The sequence below is a fragment of the Fusarium falciforme genome, chromosome 1 (genome assembly GCF_026873545.1).
Source record: "Fusarium falciforme chromosome 1, complete sequence".
NCBI lineage: Eukaryota > Fungi > Ascomycota > Sordariomycetes > Hypocreales > Nectriaceae > Fusarium > Fusarium falciforme.
In genome coordinates, this window is record NC_070544.1 from 3,517,453 (window position 1) to 3,538,572 (window position 21,120).

Sequence of the window (21,120 nt, forward strand, 5' to 3'; positions counted from 1 at the left end):
TTAGTAGACCTTCTTCTTCTCGTCGATGCTGAACTGGCCGGGGCCGCTGTTGACCAGGAGCAGGAGTCCGCCGACAATGGACAGGATCTGGAAGAAGTCGTACTTGGCAAAGTCCTTATGAGGGTGGTGCTCGTGAAGCTGTAATTGTTAGCTGCTGAAACTGTGGGATCAAAGCACCCAAACTTACAGTCCAGAAGTTGTTAACCAGGAGGTTAAAGATGCTCAGAATGACAACCAGAAGAGTGGCGCTGTACTTGGCCTTGAATCCAACGACGACCATGACGCAGGCGACACCACCCAGGATGGAGACGAGGACACGCCACAGAGACCATTGGCCGCTGAAAACAAAGCCAACGAAGAGGAAGATGAGCAGGACGCGGCCAGCCAGCTGGAAGTACATCTTGCGGTCCTTCTCGTCGATCTGGGGGAGACCGGCAAAGGCCTTGGTCTTTCGGACCCACGAGTCGGACAGGACCATGACGAGGCCACCAATAACGGACAGGTTTCGGAGGAAAAAGTTGAGGTCGAAGATGAGGCCGTAGCCGAGGGCCTGGGTCACGACGACGCCCATGAGGCCGGCGACGGCGTAGTCGGAGTGCTTTCGGATGATGACGAGAGTGGAGCACGAGAACATGGCGAGAATGTTGACGAGAAGGAAGAGGTGCGTGACTCCGGACGGGACTGTTTCAAGTGTGAGAACTCTCAACTCGGCTCTAGCTGGTAAGCGGCTGGCGTCTTACTGTGTCTGTAATCCCGCAGGTAGAGAAGCTGGTCGGACCATTGAGTGATGATGCGGAGGGCATCCTCGAAGAAGGTGACGACGATCAGGAAGCGACCAATTGCAGGGAGATAGCTGTTCAAAGTTAGCTCTCTGAACCTTTCCTCCTGATAATAGACTCGACTCACGGCTTCACGGGCTCGCTGAAGTTGTCGAGAGCGTCCTCAATCTTGCTGGTATAGAGCCGGATCTGCTCGAGAGCGCCCTCGCTCTGCTGAGTATCAACACTCTGGGCGGCGCCATAGGGCGCGGGGCCACCAAGGCCGTAGCCAGAGTTGAATCGCTGGGACATGGTTGTAGAATCGTAGACGAGTTGTTGCTCTCTCTGGTCGCGTGCAGGCCTGCTGACGACGAGTCACGACGGGCGGCAGCTTATGGTGTCGTCGTCGTCGTCGAGTGAGTCTTGAGCTTGTATGAGGAAGCAAGCCGAAGAGGGTTGAAGGAGAGGACCAAGCAAGCTCGAGATCTTGTCTTGAGAGCTTGGCCAAAAAGGTGGGATCGGCCGCGGGGGATGAAGAGAACAACAATGAGAGGAGGTGGACTAAACGGCGTGAGAAGCTTTACAAACGAAGATTAGGGAAAAATAGAGAGCGTGCAAGGGCAAGGAGAGACAAGCAGGACGAACAAGGCGTCGAGGTGAGTTGTCCTTTGTGGTTCAATTGGAGCCGATGACCTCAGAGAAGGAGGGTTACTTAATTGTAACAACGGTGTCCTTTCGAGATCCCGTGATGATGCTAGGTAGACGTGCCCACTTTTTAGCTCCCTTGAGTGGTCTTTGGTTGGTACTCCTGAATCGAGAGGGACCTGTCCTGCAAGGCATGCTACCGGGGCAGGTCAGGTACCGTCAAGCTGGAAGGTACAAGCACTACCGGGCCTCTATCGCGCGTAAATACGGGACCCCAGCCACCAGGGTCGGCAGCTAAGAAGCCCCAAGAATGGAAGCTCTACAATGGCTGCTCTCTAAGTGGCGCACAGCCTCTGTTCTGCGTCTTGCTGCACCCTCGGACCTTGACCTTCCGAATCTGCACCATTGAAGTATCCGTATCAAGGCTCGGTAGTTCTTTTGTAATTCAGAAGGTTGAATAGATGCCTCTTCCATCTTGGGGCTGTGTTACGACAAGAGCTCAGCTGCTCATCCTACAGAGTACACACTAACATCAAAACCTCCAGTCAGCTTAGTCAGTCCAAGATACACATGTCCCTACAGCCCAGCATTCAAGACATCAGAATCCATCCAACCCACTCTCGGCTCGTCCAAGATCCTCAATCCGCCCGTGTCATCGTACTCTACTCTTCCCTCGTTTACTGCCCACTGCATCTCTTCCCGCAAGACGGTGCGTTCACCTGAGACGGGATCCCACTCCCAGCCCTCCTTCATCCACATCCATCTTAGATATGCCCTGAGCTCCTTGTCGTCTGGCCGGACCCTCATCCACTCGGGCTGAAACTCTGGCTCTCGCCCACCCCCATTCCAGTCCGTGGCTCGGCCGAGCAGCTCATCACGGCAAAATATCCGCCAGCTATCGATGGCATACTTGCCTTTGGTGAGATGTCCAATCTCCCATGCTTCAAGGTCATGCTCATCCGGGCCTTCCTCCGAAGGCGTTGAAGGGTTGCTGTTTAACTCTTGAAATACTTTCGCCGACGGGTCAAAGTCCCTTCGGTCGTAATTTTTCACCTTGTATGTCTTGCCAGCTCTCGGCGGATTGTGCAGGAAACCGTGAGCATACTTTTGCATCAAAGCCACACGGTGAACTGAGAGCCCAAGATGGCGTATCGTGCCGACAAGCTCATCCGTATTCGCTGGGTCGACAACCGCCATCGGGGTGGGGAAACGCTCCTTGAACTTGTAAAACACGGGAATTGCATGAAGACCCTTTGTTCGAATCAAAAAAGTTACCGCAATCAGCAGCCAGAACGGTTCGTGTGCAAACACTTCTTGAATAAGGCCAAACGTTTGCGAGGTGAGAGGCGCGAATGGCACTGCAGATATCGTGCCACGAGGCGGTCGCTTTTTGGCTTGAGGCTTCTGCTCTGGTGCCGAAATTGGTGGTGTAAAGTATGGAGATGTTGAACTGACATGTTTCACGTCCAGACTTTGATCTTCTAACAGGCCGGTCCAATTTTCAGGGGCCGCTATTTGATCAGAGCACTGCCCTTGAACCAGCTCATTGGAGTTATTGATTTGAGACTGGAGATATAGCTGGTTTGAGACGTAGTTGAGGTTGCCATTCTCAGTTACTGGTGACGCCACAGACACACAGCCTTGGGCAAGATTCAATAGAGGCAATTGAGTCGGGATGCTCCACCTGTGGCTTTCTTGTGGGCGTTGGTCTTGGGGCTGGTCGGACCAGTAGTGTGATGTAGTGAGATGGCGCTTCGCGCTCTCCGGCGGCTGAGAATAGGGCAACCCGACCTCCGAATCGCGCCGCCGTTGCCGCTGATTGTCGAGAAGCTCGGCTGAGGACGGTGGCCGGATTTCGGGGTCGCGCTCCAGCTCCTTTGCCCGAGCAATAAGCCGATCGGTAGCTTCCCATGGCTCCGAGGTTGGTGGTTCCGACTCATTCCATATCCTCCAGATGTAGGCAGCAACATCTTGGCCATCTAGACTTTGCTGGTCGTAGCCGCGCAGCCTCCGGAGTGATTCGGCGCAGTCAATCAGATAGTGCCAGTCCTCTGAATCTGCGACCAGGCTCTGCTGGAGAAGCTCCTCGGTCTCGCTTGATGCCTGACTGGATTCAATGACGTCGGCAAGGAAATCCCGGGCATCTCGCCATGCGTCAAACGTGCGCAGGACGTCGTGACCGAAGCGTGACCGGGCGGGGTCGGACATGTCGATCAGTCCCTTTGAGGGTGAATGAGGATGCGGCAACAAAGTCAAGTGTGCGGGAACAGGGTGGAAGCTTGCATGGTGATCCCGATGAAAACCGGTTCTCGAGAATGTATCTGTCCGATGGCAAACTGTTGATAGGGTTGAGCAAGGGAAAAGGGTTCAAATGAGGGAGACAAAGTTATGGTTATGAACAAAGGGTTCAAGTTCATGACAAAGTTATCGGCAGAGTTTGGTGGATGCCTGAAGTCATGGAGTCATTCACGGTGTGTTTGTGAGGTTGAGTTTTCAGCCTTTGGTTGGATGCACATATTGTAAATTGACTAGAAATTCACAGCTCGGAACGTTTAGCCAACATCGAAAACAACAATGACAACAAAGACGTTTATTGTTGCTTTCAAACTAACCACACAGCCTCGGTAAGGCACAGTAGGCAACGGATAACCTCGCATTACTCGTTCGCGTATCTCTCAACATGGGACAGTCTGGGACACTGTGCTCGACGTCGAGTCAGAGAAGAGGAAATGGGGCCCTGAGTAAAAGAAAATCGGCCCTACGGTCGAGAGCGAAGATGCTATCACCTGCTGGGGTTGGCGTTGGTTGATTCGGGCAAAGAACGGGCGAGAAGGCTGCAAGAATGGAGAAGGAAGGCCCTCCACGTGTCCTGGCGACTGGGTTCCAGGGGGTCCTGCAGTGCACCTCACCCTCTGGAGCAACTGAAGCCAGGGACCGCCAGGGACTGGATTGGACCTGACCCAGGAGCTGGAAGGCTTCGATGCTTGTTGCTGAGTCTGCGTCCTCGGCATGGAAGTGCCGCTCTTTTCCAGTGGTGTTGGGCTTTTGCGGGTACGAGTGCATGCGCCAGGCTTCACTCACCTGGTACATAGCCTTGCCTGCGCTCTCCACCAAAAATCACGGTGAGCCTCATGTACCACGTCGGTACTCTGCTCCTTCCAACCACGACACATGGACAGGTCGCGTGATGCAGTACGACAACAAGTGATGTGGAAAGCGAAAAAGAAAGACTGACCTTGAGCGCAATTGCCCAATCTTGAAATGACCATATAAACCAAAACTCACCAGAGCCTCACCCGCCTCCTTCAACGTCATCCGAACCATCTCTCATTCACGTCTTCTTATCTCTTTTCTCCTACTGCCCAGTACCACACCTAGGCTACAGTACAGTGTGCGAACGTGTTTCCCAGTCAGTCAAGTGACACCCGTTGCTCTGCATCCTCCGCTTTCAATCACGCCAAACGCCCAACCTAGCACTAGCCCGCCAATTAGAGCCCTGCATCGCGGCAAGGTCGGACCACATCTACAGGTCACGTGTGCTATCGCATCGCCCCGACTCGATCCTGTCGCCAGTCTTTCGCCTCGCCTCGCCGCCTCCGCTCCGCTCGCAATTCCATCTTCCTCCGTATTCCGCCCACCGCGCTCTCCCCGTTCCCTACAGAACCTGTATCAACATCATCAACATCATCCAAGAGATGAGTAGTCGCGGCGGTAAATTAGCCCCAGAAGTCAATCGGTATGTTTGTCGCCAGCCTCGCCCGCGCCCGCGCTCGACACCCAGCACGAATCAACATTGAACGCCCGACGCCCCATCCATTCATCACCCATCCCATCCCGACCCCCGATCTGACCCCACGAACACCTGCATGCTGTATCAGATGTCGCTAACTGTTTTCCAGAGCTCTGTTCGTCAAGAACTTGAGGTATGATGCGACCGATGTCGACGTGTCCGACCCCCGACTAATCGATGCCGATTTAGCTACAACGTCACTCCGGAGGAGTTGTTCGACCTTTTCGGAAAATTTGGCCCAATTCGGTATGCACAGGCCCCGAGCAACCACAGCGGCGACCCCAGCGACGCGCTCTCATGTCGGCTCGAGTCGCACAAATCGATGCACATATACTGACGGTCTCTGCAGCCAGGTTCGACAGGGTATCGCGAGCAACACCAAGGGCACAGCCTTCGTCGTCTATGAGGACGTAATGGATGCGAAGCAAGCCTGCGACAAGCTCAACGGCTTCAACTTCCAGAACCGATACCTCGTTGGTGCGTCGCCCTTTCTTTCGGCATGTCCGTCTGCTGCGCCCTCGGACATTGCCTCGGATGTAGCCTCGGACTTGGACTTTGCGCTGACGACGTGAACAGTACTATACCATCAGCCCGACAAGATGGTCAGGTCAAAAGAGGACCTCGAAGCCCGCCGCGAGTCTTTAGCTCAGCTCAAGAAACAGCACGGTATCGATTGACAATCCGACCGGTCTGTAGATAGCCTGCCTAGGAAGTCGACTTCCTCGTCTGCAGGCCGGTCTTCGTCTTCCCCCAAATCTCCTTCGCCGGATCCGAAGACGATCCTCCGAAAAGGCAGGGCCCCGACCAATAAAGCAACCACCAAGAGTCACGCAGCCTCGCGAGTTGTCCGCTTCGACGATGGGTTGCGACCCGCACTCCAAACCTGTGCATGATGTAATTCTTATTGTACCACTTGTTTGGAGGGGGCTCCAGGCAGGGAGCTCAGCATACACATCAGCTTTTCGGTGGTTTTTGGTTCGGACTCGCCTGACACGCAAACACCTCTCCTTTTACGGCTCTGGGACTTGGTGCACTGGGGAAATTAAGGTTGATTCAGCAAGTGGCGATATGACCAGTCACAAACTGCTTTGGGGATCTGGCCTGGGATAGGCCAGATGTCGTTTTTGCTTGTGGATAGCTTTTGTTGCGGTGTTTCGTTTGTTTTTTTTATCTTCTTTTCGAAGCCATGGCCATGAGAAGCCAACCCCCCTTCCCTTTGTCACAGTCTGCTTGATGGGTTCCAGACCGTACAGAATTGTGACCTTGACTGGCCTTGTCTTTGCCCATTTTTCTCGGTGGCTTTGAATCGTACGATATCACTGTTACTTTGACGGGTGAGACGAAAAAGGAAGCACGCATGTCGTATGTGGATTAGAAACGAGTTCAGTTTGATAAGGGATAATGGAACTCGATTCGCAGAATGGAGGTTGTGACTTGACAGGCACTTGTGATGTGTTGCTCGTAGCTTACTTCCGGTTCAGGTGTAGACTAGTCTTACTCTGAACTGGACTGATTTCTGAATTGTAACGTTAAAATTCGAGAAAAGGCGGGAGTTGTCAAGCCAGGGTTAGCTCTGGGTAGGTAGGGATGCAGCTAGACCGTTGTAGTAGGCAACTCCATGCACCTCTAGACAGCTTTGCTGCAGAGCCAAGGGGATACCCCTCAAGCCTGCTTCTCTCGATCGCCATGTTCCTTGGCACCAACATCAGTCTTGTTGGTCGATCCAGCATGTCGAATCCCCTGCAGGTAGGGAAGGGAGGGTAGGGCCAGCCAGAATGTGAGGTGGAGGTGTCCGGACTTTTCGGTGTAGAATAGGGGTTGAGATAGACACGGATAGATCACGTCAACCACGACCAACTTGAAGATACACTTTGGTGAGCTAGGGCTGATGACGAACAGGTTATCTGCATTGCAGCAGCATGAGGGAGAAGAACTGTACCCTCCTGTCCGCCCCCAACAGCAGCTGATCTGTTGAGAAATTCTGACATGACCTCCTCCTCCCTGCCCGGTTTCTACAGTCCAGTCCATTCCGGACCCGACAGTCTGGTTCCCATCCTGGTCATGATGCGGAAATTTGCCCGCCACCAACACGGAGCTGCAAATGCAGTGATCCCCATTGTCGTCACACGGCAAAATGCCGCAAATGTACGGATACAGCTCCGCGAGCTGGTCTTTTCCTCCCTAGGACGGGGGATTGAGCTCGGTAAGGGCGGGCTGGCATGTGGCATGGACTCAGGAGTGGACATCGGGATGTCAGCTCGGTTGATAACAGCATCTCGCTTCCAGGCTTCAGACTTCAGGCTCAAGCACAAGCTCAGAGAGATGCCATGGAGTAGCAACTGGAAGCAGGAGAATCTCGCTGGAATCTTGGTCACTTGACCAGATGGACATGCGGCGGGATTCCTTCAAGCGGAGTTGGAAGGGGGCTGTGGTCCGGCAGCTCAAACAACTTTCCACGTCACGATTTATGGATACGCCGTACATTTCTCCTGCTAGCAAACAGACAGACAGACAACTGCAGCCTCGGCTCCGTCCGGCGTCGAGAGATGTCTTCGTGGCGTTGTTCTCTTGCCCCGTCTACAACAAACAAGCATCGGGGAACTAGATACCTGCCTACCTGCCTACCCAGGTGGTAGTCGGTATAGGGGGGAGAAAAACGCCTTGCCGTGTGACCCAAAGCCAAGCCCGGGCGCACGCTCGGCCGCATCGACAGCGGCCGTGGATAGAGAGACGAAGAGGAGTAGGAGAGAAAGAGAAAGTGGAAGATACTGCTGTGCAAAAAGTCTCGATAGACAGACGCAGAGAGAGCAAGGTGGTCGCAGACGCGGTCGCAAGCGGCGGCCGTGGAGGGCTCTGACTGGTGGTGCAAGCGCCGGCGGGTGGAAGGGCGGTCGGGTGCGGCCTCGTGGCTTAGCGGGGGGCTTTGAACGGTGAACCAACTCGACCTTGCCTGTCATGATCGCTGGGAATGCCTAGGAAGAAGAAGAAATGTAGCTACTGTAGCTATGGACGCCTATAGAGGCCACGATGGAGCGGTTTCAGAGTGCTGGCTGTGGTGGCGAGGTGAAGAAGTTATGGGGTTGAGCAAAGGCTGTGTTGCTCCTTCCTGCGTGTGTGTTGGACTGTAGGTGCGGATAGTTCGCGGCACACACAACCCTGCACCTCGGAAGGAGACACCTAGTTTTCACAACCAACAGCACACGTCTTTTCGATTGCACGCACGCACGCACGCATCCACCTCAATTTCACTGAACATCGACAGACTTTCCTCATCCAGGAAAGATTGTATGCACCCTCAATCATCTGCCGAAGGATCCAATCCTTCCGTTTTCCTATTGTGGACTTGTCCGCACCTCGCCAGCCCTTGTACCGTACGGTATTGACAGTAGCTTGGAAGGGCTCCGCTAGGCCATCGTCATGGCGCACCACACGCACAGCACACACACCCAGAAGCCCGGATGGGTCTCGCTAGCCGGACCACCCTTCTCAACCTCCACAGCCACGCGCACGCACGAGCTCGACCGCCCAGACAACCATACCATACCTACCTATGCACCTTGGGCAGGTAGGGGGAGCTTGCTCGATCTCGCGATGGATGGATGGACCGTGATGGGGGTAATCAACTCTTGCCGTATTGGGGGCCCACGATGACTTGACCCCATCATGCGTCCTTGTCCCCGGCCTCGAGGCTCATCACCAACCGTCGATGGTCGCAGCTTCGGCCACTATGGATGTATTGTATACTAACTAGCACACTTTGACTGTCCGTCTCTCTACCTAAGGTATACCCAGGTATCCAAGCCCGATATTTGCTCTATAAAGCCATTTCGGAATCCTCCCAGACATGACCCGTTTCCTTTCTCGCTTGCAGTTTCATCCTCCTCTTTCTCAATAGCCAATGTCTGCCCCAGTGTCTCGCTTCAGCAGGCTGTCACTCGAGAGCATGCCCCCAGAAACCCGCTCTCGCACCAGGGCTCAGTCCCTCTCTGCGGAGTCAGAACAGCCCTATAGAGATGATGAGTCAAGCTCATCCTCCTCCGGGTCGGAGCTGGACTCGGATAGCTCCGACTTTGACGATGACAGCTCAGAGTTTGACGACGCTGAGCCCTCGGCGATTCGCTCGCCCACCAAGCTCACTTATACCGTCGACCATCTCCCAGAAGCCACCCAGGAGACTGTCCGCGATACCTTCAAGGAGCCTCCGAGGATCGCACTGCAAAAGTGCCGCCGCATCAACAACACCTATGCCTTCCAGATGACGGAGCTCGTCACGCGCTCCATCCGGATCCGCGCTCCAGAGAACGGCATCTCCAACCTGAGCTGCTCGTGCCGGAACGACGGGCAGCCCTGCGAGCACCTCCTATGGCTGCTCGACCAGATCGTCAAGCAGACCATGTACGATCATGACTTGGCCAAGCCCTTGAAGATGAACCAGGACGGCTACGCTGAAGAGATGGGCGATCCCTTCCAGCAGATTGCAAACTACCATCTCGACGTTCTTGCCGATGGACTACATTGCCAATTAGTTACTCCGCATTCAGAGTATAACAATGAGCCTGATATCTACCGAGCCCAAGAAGCTCGAGAGATTCTCTCCTCAGTCTATGACGAAGACCCAGAGTCGTTCCGGCCAGACATCTTTGACCAAATATCACTGGGCAAGAAGCTACTCAAGCGGCACGACCTCGAGCAGACCATCTTCCGTATGCTCCTGGACAACCACCACTTCTTTCATTACTTTCGTTCGGCGTCCCGCCCCACGGACCCTGTCAACGACCCCTTCCGCAAGCTTACCCAGCGCATCGACCGTGTGCTCCGGGACCTGGACGCAGATCAGTCGCCGGCAGGGTCCGAGTCCCCTCGCGACGTCCCCTGGGCAGCCTCTCACATCCTTGGCTGCGTCCGTCGCATGCGCCACGAGATTTACACGCGCGACAGCCCACTCTCGGCGCGCGAGGCCCTGTCTGCCGCCCGCAGCCTCGTCCACATCCTGGACTCGGTTGTGGCCCGCAACCGCGACCAAGGCCAAGCGAGCGCCCCACGCGTCGACCGCAATCTGTATCTGCGCCTCGTGGGCGATCGTGATCAAGACTTTATCCTCAATGTGTTGAACCTGATTCCTGAGGCAGCAAGCCAGTTCCTGCATAACCTTGAAGCCATCCTCGAGCGGATCGAGTTGTATGGCGCTCCGGCAGGCTACGTCGAGCGGTATCGTGCCATGCTGGGGAGGCTGAGGGCGTCGAGCACAGGGTCAGGGCTGAAGCGCTCCGTTCGCCAGACGGGAGGGCGGAGGACGAAGCGGGTGAGGTGAGGGCAACCTGGAAGCTGGTTCTTCACGGGATGGTTTATTAACAACGGCACTCGCTCCGAGGGGAGAGCACGTGTGTACCTACGTTCTTTTCTCCTTATGAAATGGATATAAAAATACCTTTGTCAATTCGATACTGACTTTATCAAAACTGAACCGAGTCTTGTAGCAAGAAAGGAAAATCGAGGAAACGCGTGCCACTGGCTGAGCGGTTCATGGGACCCGCCACCTGCCCCCCCTCGTGGATCTGTTCTACTGTACGTAATGCTATAGTGATTGCGCTGTTGTGATGCTGTGCGTGGGGGCTGTCTTGTGCCGAAATCAAGACGCCATCTATGATATCAAACCTTGAGTCCAGCCTCATCGCGGAAGGCCTCAATCTCCGCGAGAACCTCCTTCAGCGTAGGCCGGTCATAGTAGTTCTCCTTCCAGCCACCCGTCTTCATACCCTCAATCCTCTGGCCTAGCCACTCCTCTGAAGCCTGGATCTCCTTGGACCACCAGTCGCGCGCCGTTTGCTGAACCTCCTCGGGGGTAGACCGGCCAGTCTTCTCGTACTGCCGGAGCACGAGCTGATTGCGCTCCCTCACGATCAGCCTGCTTAGACCGGCCTGTCTCCCACGCGTGCAGCGGTCAATGAGGCGCCGCATTGGTTCTGGAGTCGTCGTATATCCTGGGAACTCAACCTGAGGCTCCCAGCGATACGACAGCCAGACCGCAGCTCTCTGAGGAGCACTGTTCCCCTCAAAGATGCACCACAGCACGCGACCGAGCATGTAAACCTCGCAGGCTTCCTGCTCTGTCGGGGTAAGGCATGCCCAAGGAACATTGTAGCCCTTTGAGGGCCACCTGTATTCCTCGCCCTCGCCCATCTCTTCCCACCCAGGTAACATCTCGGTCAGTATGTTGGCGTACTTCTCGCTGACTTCAAGCGGAATTTCTTCGTCAATAGCAAGCAGCCTCACGTACTCGAGAGCGTTGACCTCGGGAGCGGCAAACTCGCACCAGACTCCACGCTGCTCAAAGTCAACCATGACAGCGTCTCGAGAAGCTGACAGCACAATGTTGTCCAGTCTCAGATCGGGATAGAACATGTCGGACGTCTGGCGCAGGTGGACGAGGGCCGAGGCCAATTGGAGGGCCCATTTCGTCTCGTCAGCCAACGACACCATGTTGTGTATCCTGAGGAAAGGAATCAGGTCACGCAGGCTACCGTGAGTATGATACTCCAGCGTGAAGCCAATGACTGCCACTTTGCTCCCAAAGCTGCATTTCTTGGTCACAAGGTGGACCGGCCGAGCAACAATGTTGGGGTGGGGTTGAATGGTGAGGAGCTGCCTCAACTCATGGTAAAGATACTTGGTGTAACTGGTCAGTGCCTTGAAAATCCACGTTTTCCCTTGGATCTTGACCAGGCAAACGCTGTCATGCAACTGTGAGACGTACGTCACGTCGTTGATGTCCACGGTAGGCGGCAGCTGCACATCCTTACCCCAGGAGTTCTCCAGGCCGGGTACAGACAAGAGCTGCCGCTCCAGGTAATGAGTCGGGGCGACCGAGACTTCTGCATCTTCAACATTCACAGGCAAGTTTTTGAAGACAATCCTGGATCCAAAGGGAATATTCTTGAACATCTCAGTGGGGTCTTGCTGCTGAGAAGTCCAGTGCTGAAGGATGCGGAGCACATGGCGAGTGACACCAAGGTGCGCGATGCGCTTTGCGCTCGTAGTATGAAATGCCACATCCACGTTGAGAACACGGCGAAGTTCTGGTGACAGCTTTGCGGGCTCTGGGATAAAGACATCTACTCGCATCGGCGAGATAGAGTCGACAAACAGCGGTACGGCATAAAACTGGCTTCCAAAGGCGGTGCAGCCGTCGATACGCCAGAGGGGGCGCTCCAGCGCCGCGAGGCTGTCTATCCGGTTCTTGGGATTCAGAATCGAATCCTGCCAGCTGACAGCCTGGCCGTCCTGGCTCACCAAGTCCGGGACCGGGTTCGGAACAAGGTCCGAGAAAGCTGCAGTGGGATGGATGACATCGTGAATAGACTGCTGGCTCAACTCCATGGCACGATGCGACGCAGACAAGAAGAGACCTAGAATAGAAATGGCCCGAGTCAGCTACAAAATGTGCTATAACCGTACTGTGAGGCAAAAATCACCTGCGGTATGTCTCGAATGTCTCGAATGCTACCCAACCCGACAGGCGGTTGAAGTGAGGGGTTCTAGACTCAGATGCAAGGGAGCAAAGGCTCGAAGTTTTGCGATGAGATCAGCCAATCTGACCAGGGAGCAGCGAATGCAGGTTGAAGACAGAAATCAGCAGGCGAATCTACTGAGAGCAGCAAATAGAGTAACACAGGTTGACGCTTTAGCTGGCAGAGTTGGCCGACTGCCAGTTGTTGTGCGACAGAGAATCCAGAGGTAAGCCGTTGGCGGATGGCACAGCCGAGTTTGGCGAATAGAACGGTTCTGAAGCTCGTTGCTGGAAATGGAGCAGTCCGGCCTGGCCAGGCCTGGTTTTCTGATCACATGATTCGAGAGACGGCCGTCTGTTGGTCCTCAGGAGCGGAAGGTGACTGATCACACTTGCCGTCTGGTGATAGGCTATATCACTCACAGGAGGAACAGCAGCGACAGTTTCCATGTGAAGTTGGCGACCAAACCGAAAGCTCGGCGAGAGCGGTCGAATCCCGAGTTCTCATGCTCACTCGAGTCACCGTCGCTGGGTTCCACTTGGGCTGGCAGATGGCGGACTGCTTGCTCAACAAAATCACCATCCGTGGGCAAAGACGAAGAACACCAATCGTTGTCGGGTCGGTAAGGCAAGTACCCGTTGCCAGGAGCCGGAAACACAAGAGCGAAATGGCGAGGCTGGGTGGTCCAAGAGCAAGAGAGCTGTCACAAATGTTTGCCTTCTCTGCTCTGGCGTCGCAAAAAGTGACATCCTATGTGGTCAAGCCGTCGTTGAAGAGGCGGCAACCCTTCAGGAGCATTTACAATCTCCTGAGGGGCGTTTGCAATATAACGGGATCGGGACGTGTCGTTTGCTCAAGGCTCCTTCGTCGCCAACAGCACAAGCAGGCATCCATGGTGCAGGACCGCCTGTTTGTAGCTGCGTTACGATCGGTAGATTTCCCAGGTACAGAGACGCGATTAATCCAAGAGCCGGCGCATAATATCTGTTTTAGAGTAAGTGAGCCTTGGTGCACAAATCTCGGCACCAGGATTGCCTTGAGAACCACAGGGCGTAATAATACTCAAGGGTTAAGAGATGGATGATATCCTAGCAGGGAGAATCTGCTCGGAGACGAAGCTAAGATAAGCACCCAGGTAGAAGCAAATAAAATCATGAGGAAAGAAAGGCCCTGGTAAGACACGAGCCCGGGGTCTGAAGCTCAATGCTCAGACTGTGTTACAAGGGGGAGCCCATGTTTGGGTTTGGCCATCATCCCGACAACTTTCACAAAGCTGAATGTGACGGAGAACTCTCGTAGCAAGAGTCTCGCGTTTGAGCGAGAGAGGGAGGCTTGAGCACATGGAGATGGATATAGGAGCAGGTACGACGAGGAACAGCGAGGCACCCCAGGTCAAACTCGTCAGCCAAAACTCGCTTGCTGATCAGATCAGATCAGACAGACATAGCCGAAATCGACGACAATGCAGAGCTTCCGCAAATAACACCAAGTACCATGACCCTCGCTTCGAGTATCCTGGCGGCTCCTGGAATGTTTGCGTGGGGGAATACCGGACATCTGGGAACAAGGGCGGTGAGCAGACCGGTGAGTAGTCACATCTCCAAATCCCAGGATTACCGACCACTTGGATCCTGGGAACCGTCATCGCCATCTGCATCGGCACGCGTCCCCTGGACAGTCAGCTGTGGTGGGTGTCTTGCGAGTTACCGATTGCTCGTGTTGCCAAATAACCTGTTGGTCCCCGACATACCGGGCTCGGCGTGCCGAAAAGCCATCAAGTGCCGTCTCGTTTTCAATTCTCGAGACCCAAGTCGGAAGATTTGGGCAGTGCGTAAAGGCCATGTCAAAATGATCTAGGATGAAACCGGGGAAGCTCCCGAGTGGTTATCCTGAGTCGTCCCTGTGGTGCCGCGTTGCCATGTCGGCGGCACCTTGGGGATGGATGCATGGCATGGCAAACAGACGCCGGACGCGGAGCGGGCTGGACCTTTGAATATGACCAGGTAGGCGGCTGCATATGTGGCTTGATGGGAGAGTGGTTGGGCAAATGAATCTCTGCGACGGCATGGCAACGCAAGGGATTCATGCGTGTCTGTCCGTACATGAAGCGAGTCACGGCAAGGTTCGCCTAGGAGGCGGGAAGATCCGATGGTGGATAGCGGCTAGACTAACGAGCTAGCGGAGCGGGTGCCATGTGCTATGTGGATATTCGAGTTTAGGTCGGTTTCTAGATGCTAGTTCTCGGGGCCGCGTTATTTTAATCTTGCTGCTTAGTGCAGACGAACGAGGAGATTGGTGACTCAGGATGGAATTGGTTGATACCATTGGGTTGGATCATCTCCATCCAGTTGCCTGGACTCAACGGTTGTGGTTGTGCCTGGATGGACCTGCCGTCAGTTGTCCTGGTGGGGACCGGTCAACTCCATCGTGCCTCCTCCGTGAAAATCGTCCTGACCCGATTTGACTAGGTCAAGTTAGGAGTCGCTTAAAGTTCTACTAGGAAGGTGCATTGCGACTCTGCGCCTACCTACGTCACGGGATATAGGGATCAACTTCCGAGGTCTTTCCAACAGCCACACCTTGCAACCTACAACCACAGCCTACCTACGGATACCTACCCACCGTGATCCTTTACAAACCGACCTCACCGGCCTTTGTCTCCAAGCCTCCATTTCATCTCACGCCCTCACTTCGCAACACAGTCTTTTGGATCAAGACGTGGCGGGGAAAAGAGGTAACATGGCCGGCCAGGCACAGGCACAGACAGGCATGCACATGCCGTCACTCATCACGGAGGCGTTGCGGTGCGCCTCGCCGAATACGACTCGACAAAGGACGCCATAGCTGATGTTGAAGCAAGTTCGTTGGTCTTCCATGTTTGAAGGGTGAGATTGGCGTGGCACGGCTCGACAATGCCATTGTGCAGCCAATTCAGTCAGTCCAAGGCACAACCCGCAATTAACAATCATGCACAAAGCCGGATAACGATCGGTCCGATGCCTGTCTCTGGGAGACGGTCAATGAGCGATATTGGTTCCTGGTCTCACCGGTCCCCGCCCCTGCTCTCCACTGTACCAACCAAAGCCTTTGCGTGACGATGGCGTACAGGTGTCTTGTCACATGGCTCTGAATCAAGCAACGTTGTCCGGCACACTCAGCATCATGTTCGCCACCTCGCCCAGCGTCGACCAGGTCTGTGGGTGAATGGGAAATTGGAAAGAAGGAAAAAAACTGAAGCCCACAGATTCTGTGGACTCGGCATGCATTTCTGCGCTCGGCAACATTGGGACACTGAAAATGCCGGCCGCGCGCGTGCCCTTGTTGTGTTGGCGCATCTGCACTTCACGGCTCCAGTTGCATTGTCACAAATGGAGATGCAATCCTGCGGTTTGCTCTCGCGATCGGGTTCCCAAGATCGAGCCTCAACTGGCTACCATGCCAAGAGTAAGCCTCTTTTTCAACCCCTGGGTGGCACTTGCGAATTTGTACCTCTTGGAGCCGTTACCTGTCGTTGATGTATCGATTACCTGAGGAGTTTCGACAACCCCGGCCAACTTGGCTTTGCGACCTACCTATGTAGGCCGTGTAAGAAAAAGCAAAATGACGCTGCGGCAGGCCAACCCCGGCTATTTGTGCAACCATAACCACTAGCCCCATGTCAATCACATGGGCGATTCAATCCACCAACGACCGTTGTCGCGACTAAATCCCGTGGCCATGGGACAATAGTCCGATCAAGATTCGACTGATAGTTGATGGAACGAGGCCTGGGCATGGCAAACTGGGATCTGAGTTGGCGGATCGAACCACCCAGACAGCCTTAAGCAAAAGTCCAAGCCTGGTCCCCGTCTTCGACAACCCACCTCGCTGTCGCCTTGTTCCCAGCATCTCTCCACCTGATCGGGAACTCCAGGCACACTGAGCGGCAGGGCGGGTAATAATCCCCAGGTCCTCCGTCCGAGCACCGCAATCAGACGGGCCCCTGTCACTCTATGGTACCCCTCAGACCGGTCAAAAACTATTCAGCACGGAGCCATGTCGACGTCGTCCTCACCGAGTCCACTTTCCTCTCTCACAGACTCGTCCATCATCACCCTTCCCAGCAGACCGTCGAGCCGTTGCTTCATCCGCAACGCCCAGTCACTACGGCCACCACACCGCCAGCCGCCAACCCGCTCAGCCCGCAGCCCGCATCGGCCGTCATCCCTACCTTTATCGCGGCCGCGAGCATACCGGTCCTGCCAGCACCACCAGCTGCTCGCTCCAGACTCTGTGTGTGCTAGTACCACGACTGAACCGAACCGTTCAATCCGCTTGCTTCATCGTCGAGTCGAGAGCAAGCACCGCGGGCCAAGACAAGGCTCTGCGTCTTTTCCTAACAGGCAGTCCCGAGGCTTCCCAGTCAACAGCCACGGGCATCACACCAACATCTCGAGGCGGTACCATCGTCGTTGGATCTTGCGCGCATTCGAAGTGAGCCGACGGCGCCTGGTTGGGCTCACCCTGCTTATCCCCTCTCCGCCTAGTTCCCCTCTGGATTCCTCCGGCTCTCTCATCGTACCGATCTTCCTCTCTCATCGACTCTCTGGGCTCATCTCTAGCCGCTATTTTGGCATCGGTCGTCGTTGGCGCTCCACTCGACGCACTACGGGGGTTCAACATCAAGTGTCCCGGTGATAGCTTTCGTGGCACCTTAGCCTACCACCACACTCCCCCTCCTCTCACCCCGGCGTCGCTCAACTTTGTCCGGTGTTTCTTGGGCCCAAGCCGGGCGACCCAGGCATTCCTTGTTCCTGCTTGTATTTCCTCTACTTTGGTCCCCACGTGGTAGTACCTCGACTTTTGTCTCTAGCTGCTGCTCCTACTGCCGCCGCCGCCGCCGCTCCTGCTGCTGCTACTGCGCAGTCTTTGTTCCACACCCCGTCCTGTCTCACTGCAGCCATTATGGTAAGAGATTCCCTCTCCCCGGTTGGCGGCAAGCTGCATGGGTTATATCATTGATCCCCCGTCCCATCGGTCTCTTTGGGTGGTCCCTGCGGCTGTTGCCAATCAACCCCCCCGTTTCCTCTTGTCGCCGCCCCATCATGGCTCTCGTGCCATGACTCTCCCGGTCAAGCATATTCTTCTTGACCTCGCCCCCAAGCCCCTCCCAGCAGACCCGACCCAAATGTGCGGTGAATTGATTTTTTCCTCTTGTATAGAATCCTCATTACCCTTTTAAGGCCAAGAGATCTCGCCCCCCGCCGGGGGTTGAAGACTCAGTGCCTTCATCAATATCTTTTACCACTCCTGTGGACCCCAATTATACTACTTTGCCCTACGAGATTCAACAACATCTTGAACAGCTAGCCCAGTTCTATGGACTGACGTCTGGCTACCAAATTCACCAAATACTCGACCAGGAGTATTGTAGAAAGAGAAGAAGAGTAGACTCGTCATCACTTCCCATGGCCCCTGAGCGTGGATCAACCTCATCGCAGGGATCCTTGGAGAAGCTTCCCGTGTCGACTCCCTTTGACCAGAATCAAGAGCAATATGGCTCGTCTTCAAGCTGGGCCGACTCTACCTCGGCCTCTGGGCCGTCCTCGACTTCACCGATAACCAGACGTATAGCTGACTTGAGCCTGCTCCTCTGCCCTTGCTGTGGGTATGGTCTAAGACAACCAGATGGTATGCAACCAATTCCTTGGTCTCACTTTGAATCGCCATTGGCGACCATCATATAGCGCCAATGATCCTGACTAACGCGGATTGAAGGGTATCAACAACTTTCCACCACGCCAGCGGTAGTGCCCGACCAGAGCACGCCGTACGTGGCGGAGAAGCAACCATCACTGCAAATTGCGCCTCCTGAACCGTACACCGACACGGTCCTTGGTCTGGAGCAACAGTCTACTTTTGACTACCAGCAACCCGACCTCACCAGCGCCCCTCTGACAAGCTTTCCTCTGTTGCCTGACCAGACGACATTGGCAGCGCCATTGATTAGCGATGCTGGCCCAAGTCAGCAGCACCAGCTGCCGGCAGGCGACTTCTACCCCAATCAATCTCTCAAGCAAGAGACCCAGTTGGAGGGCCAGCCGATGATACCAGGCCAGCACCTCATGACCCAGAATCTTGCACAGGTTGGGTATGGTTCCGATGCCAATCTCGTCAGCACCACTGGTCTGACCCCGCATGGGTTGGTAACAGCCGAGGATATTTCTCGTTACTGCATGGCCCCAACTGCGCAACTCGGAGGAGATGCCTTGCAGGGCGGATGGCCTGAAGTTCATCTACTGGATCAACAACCCAATTTCGAAATCATCTTGCCCAATCAGCGAGGCGGAAAGCGAGGCCCATTCAAGGACCCCAGTCTTCGCGAGCAAACCGCCCAGACTCGGAAAATAGGGTCTTGTATCAGATGCAGAATGCAAAGAATACGCGTAAGTCATGAGAAGTTGGCCACTTGAGCCAACTCAGTGTGAAGACTGGAAACTAATGATATCATTTCAGTGCGAGAACAATCCTGATGAGGAAGGGGGACCGTGCCTAACCTGTAAAAAGGTGTCCAACTCGAGGGCAGGACGGTTTCCATGCCTGAGATACAAGATCACAGACATTCGACTGTTCAAGCCTGGTCAAGTGCCTGGTTATGAATGGACACGAAGGTGGAACAACAATATCTCGGACCCAATCCAGAACTGGGCATCAGACGAGCTCAAAACCATCTATATCTCGGATGGGCTTTCGGCCAAGTGCGTCAAAATTGAGGTTCGACAATTCATCCCCCAGACTGGCGACAAGCTGGAGCGCACATGGGACTACAGAGGGACCAAGAGGTCGGTCTCGATCCCACCATATGCACTGGTGAATCTTGAAGAGGTGAAGGAGGCGTATCAAGACCACATCCGAGATAGCATGAAGGATGCCTTCGGACGATTGCTCGGCCCCCGTAATGGCCTCTTGTTCAAGACGTATGAACGCGCTTGGCACATATACCAGGACCAGTCGACCTCGACAGAGTGCCATGACCTTCTCCACCAGACACTGATGCTGTGGATGTCGGTCCGTCTGACGACGAGGTCAAGCTTCATTGTCGGAAATGAAACGCTGGGCATGCGTCGTGATATCCTGGACGAGACAAGCCCCAACCACGGCATGATTCCCCTCCCGCCAGTGCTTGGTGCTCAGCTGGATCTCATCTTGATCCACCACATCCAAACGAGACTTCGGAGAGAGCTGCTAGACAAATTGCAGAAGATGATGTCCAAGAACAAGCAGAGCACGTGGCTGGTGACGTACCTCGTAGTCTTCATCCTCTTGCACAACACGGCTCTAATCACAGCGCACGATGCCGGGTATGCGAAGAAGCACGGCATGAAGGTAAGAAGGCCAAAGGGAGTGCCAGGCGGAGTGTGCGGATTACTAACGCGTCATTCGGTAGCGACGTTTCGCGCGTGAGGAGAAGGTGAAGGAGTACCATCTCGGTAAGGAAGCCCAGCCTTTTGTTGATTCGAATGCGGAGGGGAAATGGGGGCTAACCTCGTGAGCGTGAACTAGGAGCCAACATCCTGTTAGCGCACTTCCACTACTGCAACAAGGGCATCTACCCCTTCTCGGAGGATTGCAAAGACCAGGACCTGCGAACCCTGGCAGGCCTGGATGAGGAAAAGATCAAATTTGTGCACACCACCAGCAGCTGCGCCAGGCGGAATCGTAAGTCGAACCCAAACCCAAACCCAACCCAAACCCCCAGTCTGCCGGTCAGGCCCACCACACCTCAGGCTCTCCATTACCAAGTCCCCGGGGCAGCGCTAACGTACCATGTCATGGCATAGGGCCGGAGTGGGAAGAGCTCCGACAAGCAGGCGCGTATGAGCATGATTACTTTTTCGTGAGCCAGCTGTTTGAAGCAAATTGGCAGCCTCGGACCACCATCTGATTGGAGGTTCGGCAGGGGTAGTGAGGGAGGGAGGCCAGGGAACGCCCCCACTGAGATGAGGCGGGATGCAGAGTTGGCATCGATTGGAGAAGCAGGTACAGCAGCACAGCACACATGGCATGCCTCTGTGCCCAGTGCGATGAGGCTGCAGTGCAGGCTGGCCGAGAACGGATGGGCGTGTCGAGACTGACGGCGATAACGATGATGATGATGACGATGACGATGACGATAATGACAAGGGCGGTGATTATGGCGGCATTCGTATCATTAATGCTTGTATTTTGAGATGAGAACTGGCGTGGCATGGCGTGGCATGGCGTGGAATGAATGGATAGTGTGGGAAAAGGAAGACAAGAGGCGGGCTCTGGCTCTGGCTCTGGCTCTGGCGTGCATGCAGTCCTAGGAGTTCCCGAGGGATGGCGATACAATGAGGCGGCAGACAGCCAAAGAGAATCGGTTCAGGAGGTATGGATCGAGAATGATTCAAAAGGGCGG

General features: G+C 54.9%; 6 protein-coding genes across 6 annotated transcripts; 3 read left to right on the forward strand and 3 right to left on the reverse strand.

Moving 5' to 3' along the window:
• On the reverse strand, positions 1 to 1,070 carry NCS54_00097300 (Hypothetical protein; the record flags this gene model as incomplete). Its single annotated transcript, XM_053146609.1, has 4 exons — positions 1 to 138; positions 188 to 681; positions 741 to 853; positions 907 to 1,070. 4 exons carry the CDS (start codon positions 1,068 to 1,070, stop codon positions 1 to 3), a joined length of 909 nt encoding a protein of 302 aa, XP_053002584.1.
• A 909-nt stretch (positions 1,071 to 1,979) lies between these two features.
• Positions 1,980 to 3,611, reverse strand: NCS54_00097400 (Hypothetical protein; the record flags this gene model as incomplete). Its single annotated transcript, XM_053146610.1, has 1 exon — positions 1,980 to 3,611. The coding sequence occupies one exon, from the start codon at positions 3,609 to 3,611 to the stop codon at positions 1,980 to 1,982; it is 1,632 nt and encodes a 543-aa protein (XP_053002585.1).
• Positions 3,612 to 4,990: 1,379 nt separating this feature from the next.
• On the forward strand, positions 4,991 to 5,870 carry NCS54_00097500 (RRM domain-containing protein; the record flags this gene model as incomplete). Its single annotated transcript, XM_053146611.1, has 5 exons — positions 4,991 to 5,139; positions 5,303 to 5,326; positions 5,383 to 5,439; positions 5,543 to 5,670; positions 5,770 to 5,870. The coding sequence occupies exons 1-5, from the start codon at positions 5,099 to 5,101 to the stop codon at positions 5,868 to 5,870; spliced, it is 351 nt and encodes a 116-aa protein (XP_053002586.1). The 5' UTR covers positions 4,991 to 5,098.
• A 3,221-nt stretch (positions 5,871 to 9,091) lies between these two features.
• On the forward strand, positions 9,092 to 10,504 carry NCS54_00097600 (SWIM-type domain-containing protein; the record flags this gene model as incomplete). The annotated part of the gene is made up of 1 exon (XM_053146612.1): positions 9,092 to 10,504. The coding sequence occupies one exon, from the start codon at positions 9,092 to 9,094 to the stop codon at positions 10,502 to 10,504; it is 1,413 nt and encodes a 470-aa protein (XP_053002587.1).
• A 338-nt stretch (positions 10,505 to 10,842) lies between these two features.
• NCS54_00097700 (Protein kinase domain-containing protein) lies at positions 10,843 to 12,570 on the reverse strand (the record flags this gene model as incomplete). The annotated part of the gene is made up of 1 exon (XM_053146613.1): positions 10,843 to 12,570. One exon carries the CDS (start codon positions 12,568 to 12,570, stop codon positions 10,843 to 10,845), a length of 1,728 nt encoding a protein of 575 aa, XP_053002588.1.
• A 5,332-nt stretch (positions 12,571 to 17,902) lies between these two features.
• On the forward strand, positions 17,903 to 20,625 carry NCS54_00097800 (Hypothetical protein; the record flags this gene model as incomplete). The annotated part of the gene is made up of 6 exons (XM_053146614.1): positions 17,903 to 18,371; positions 18,459 to 19,126; positions 19,197 to 20,066; positions 20,128 to 20,170; positions 20,244 to 20,399; positions 20,522 to 20,625. Exons 1-6 carry the CDS (start codon positions 18,149 to 18,151, stop codon positions 20,623 to 20,625), a joined length of 2,064 nt encoding a protein of 687 aa, XP_053002589.1. The 5' UTR covers positions 17,903 to 18,148.
• Between the last annotated feature and the right edge of the window lie 495 nt (positions 20,626 to 21,120).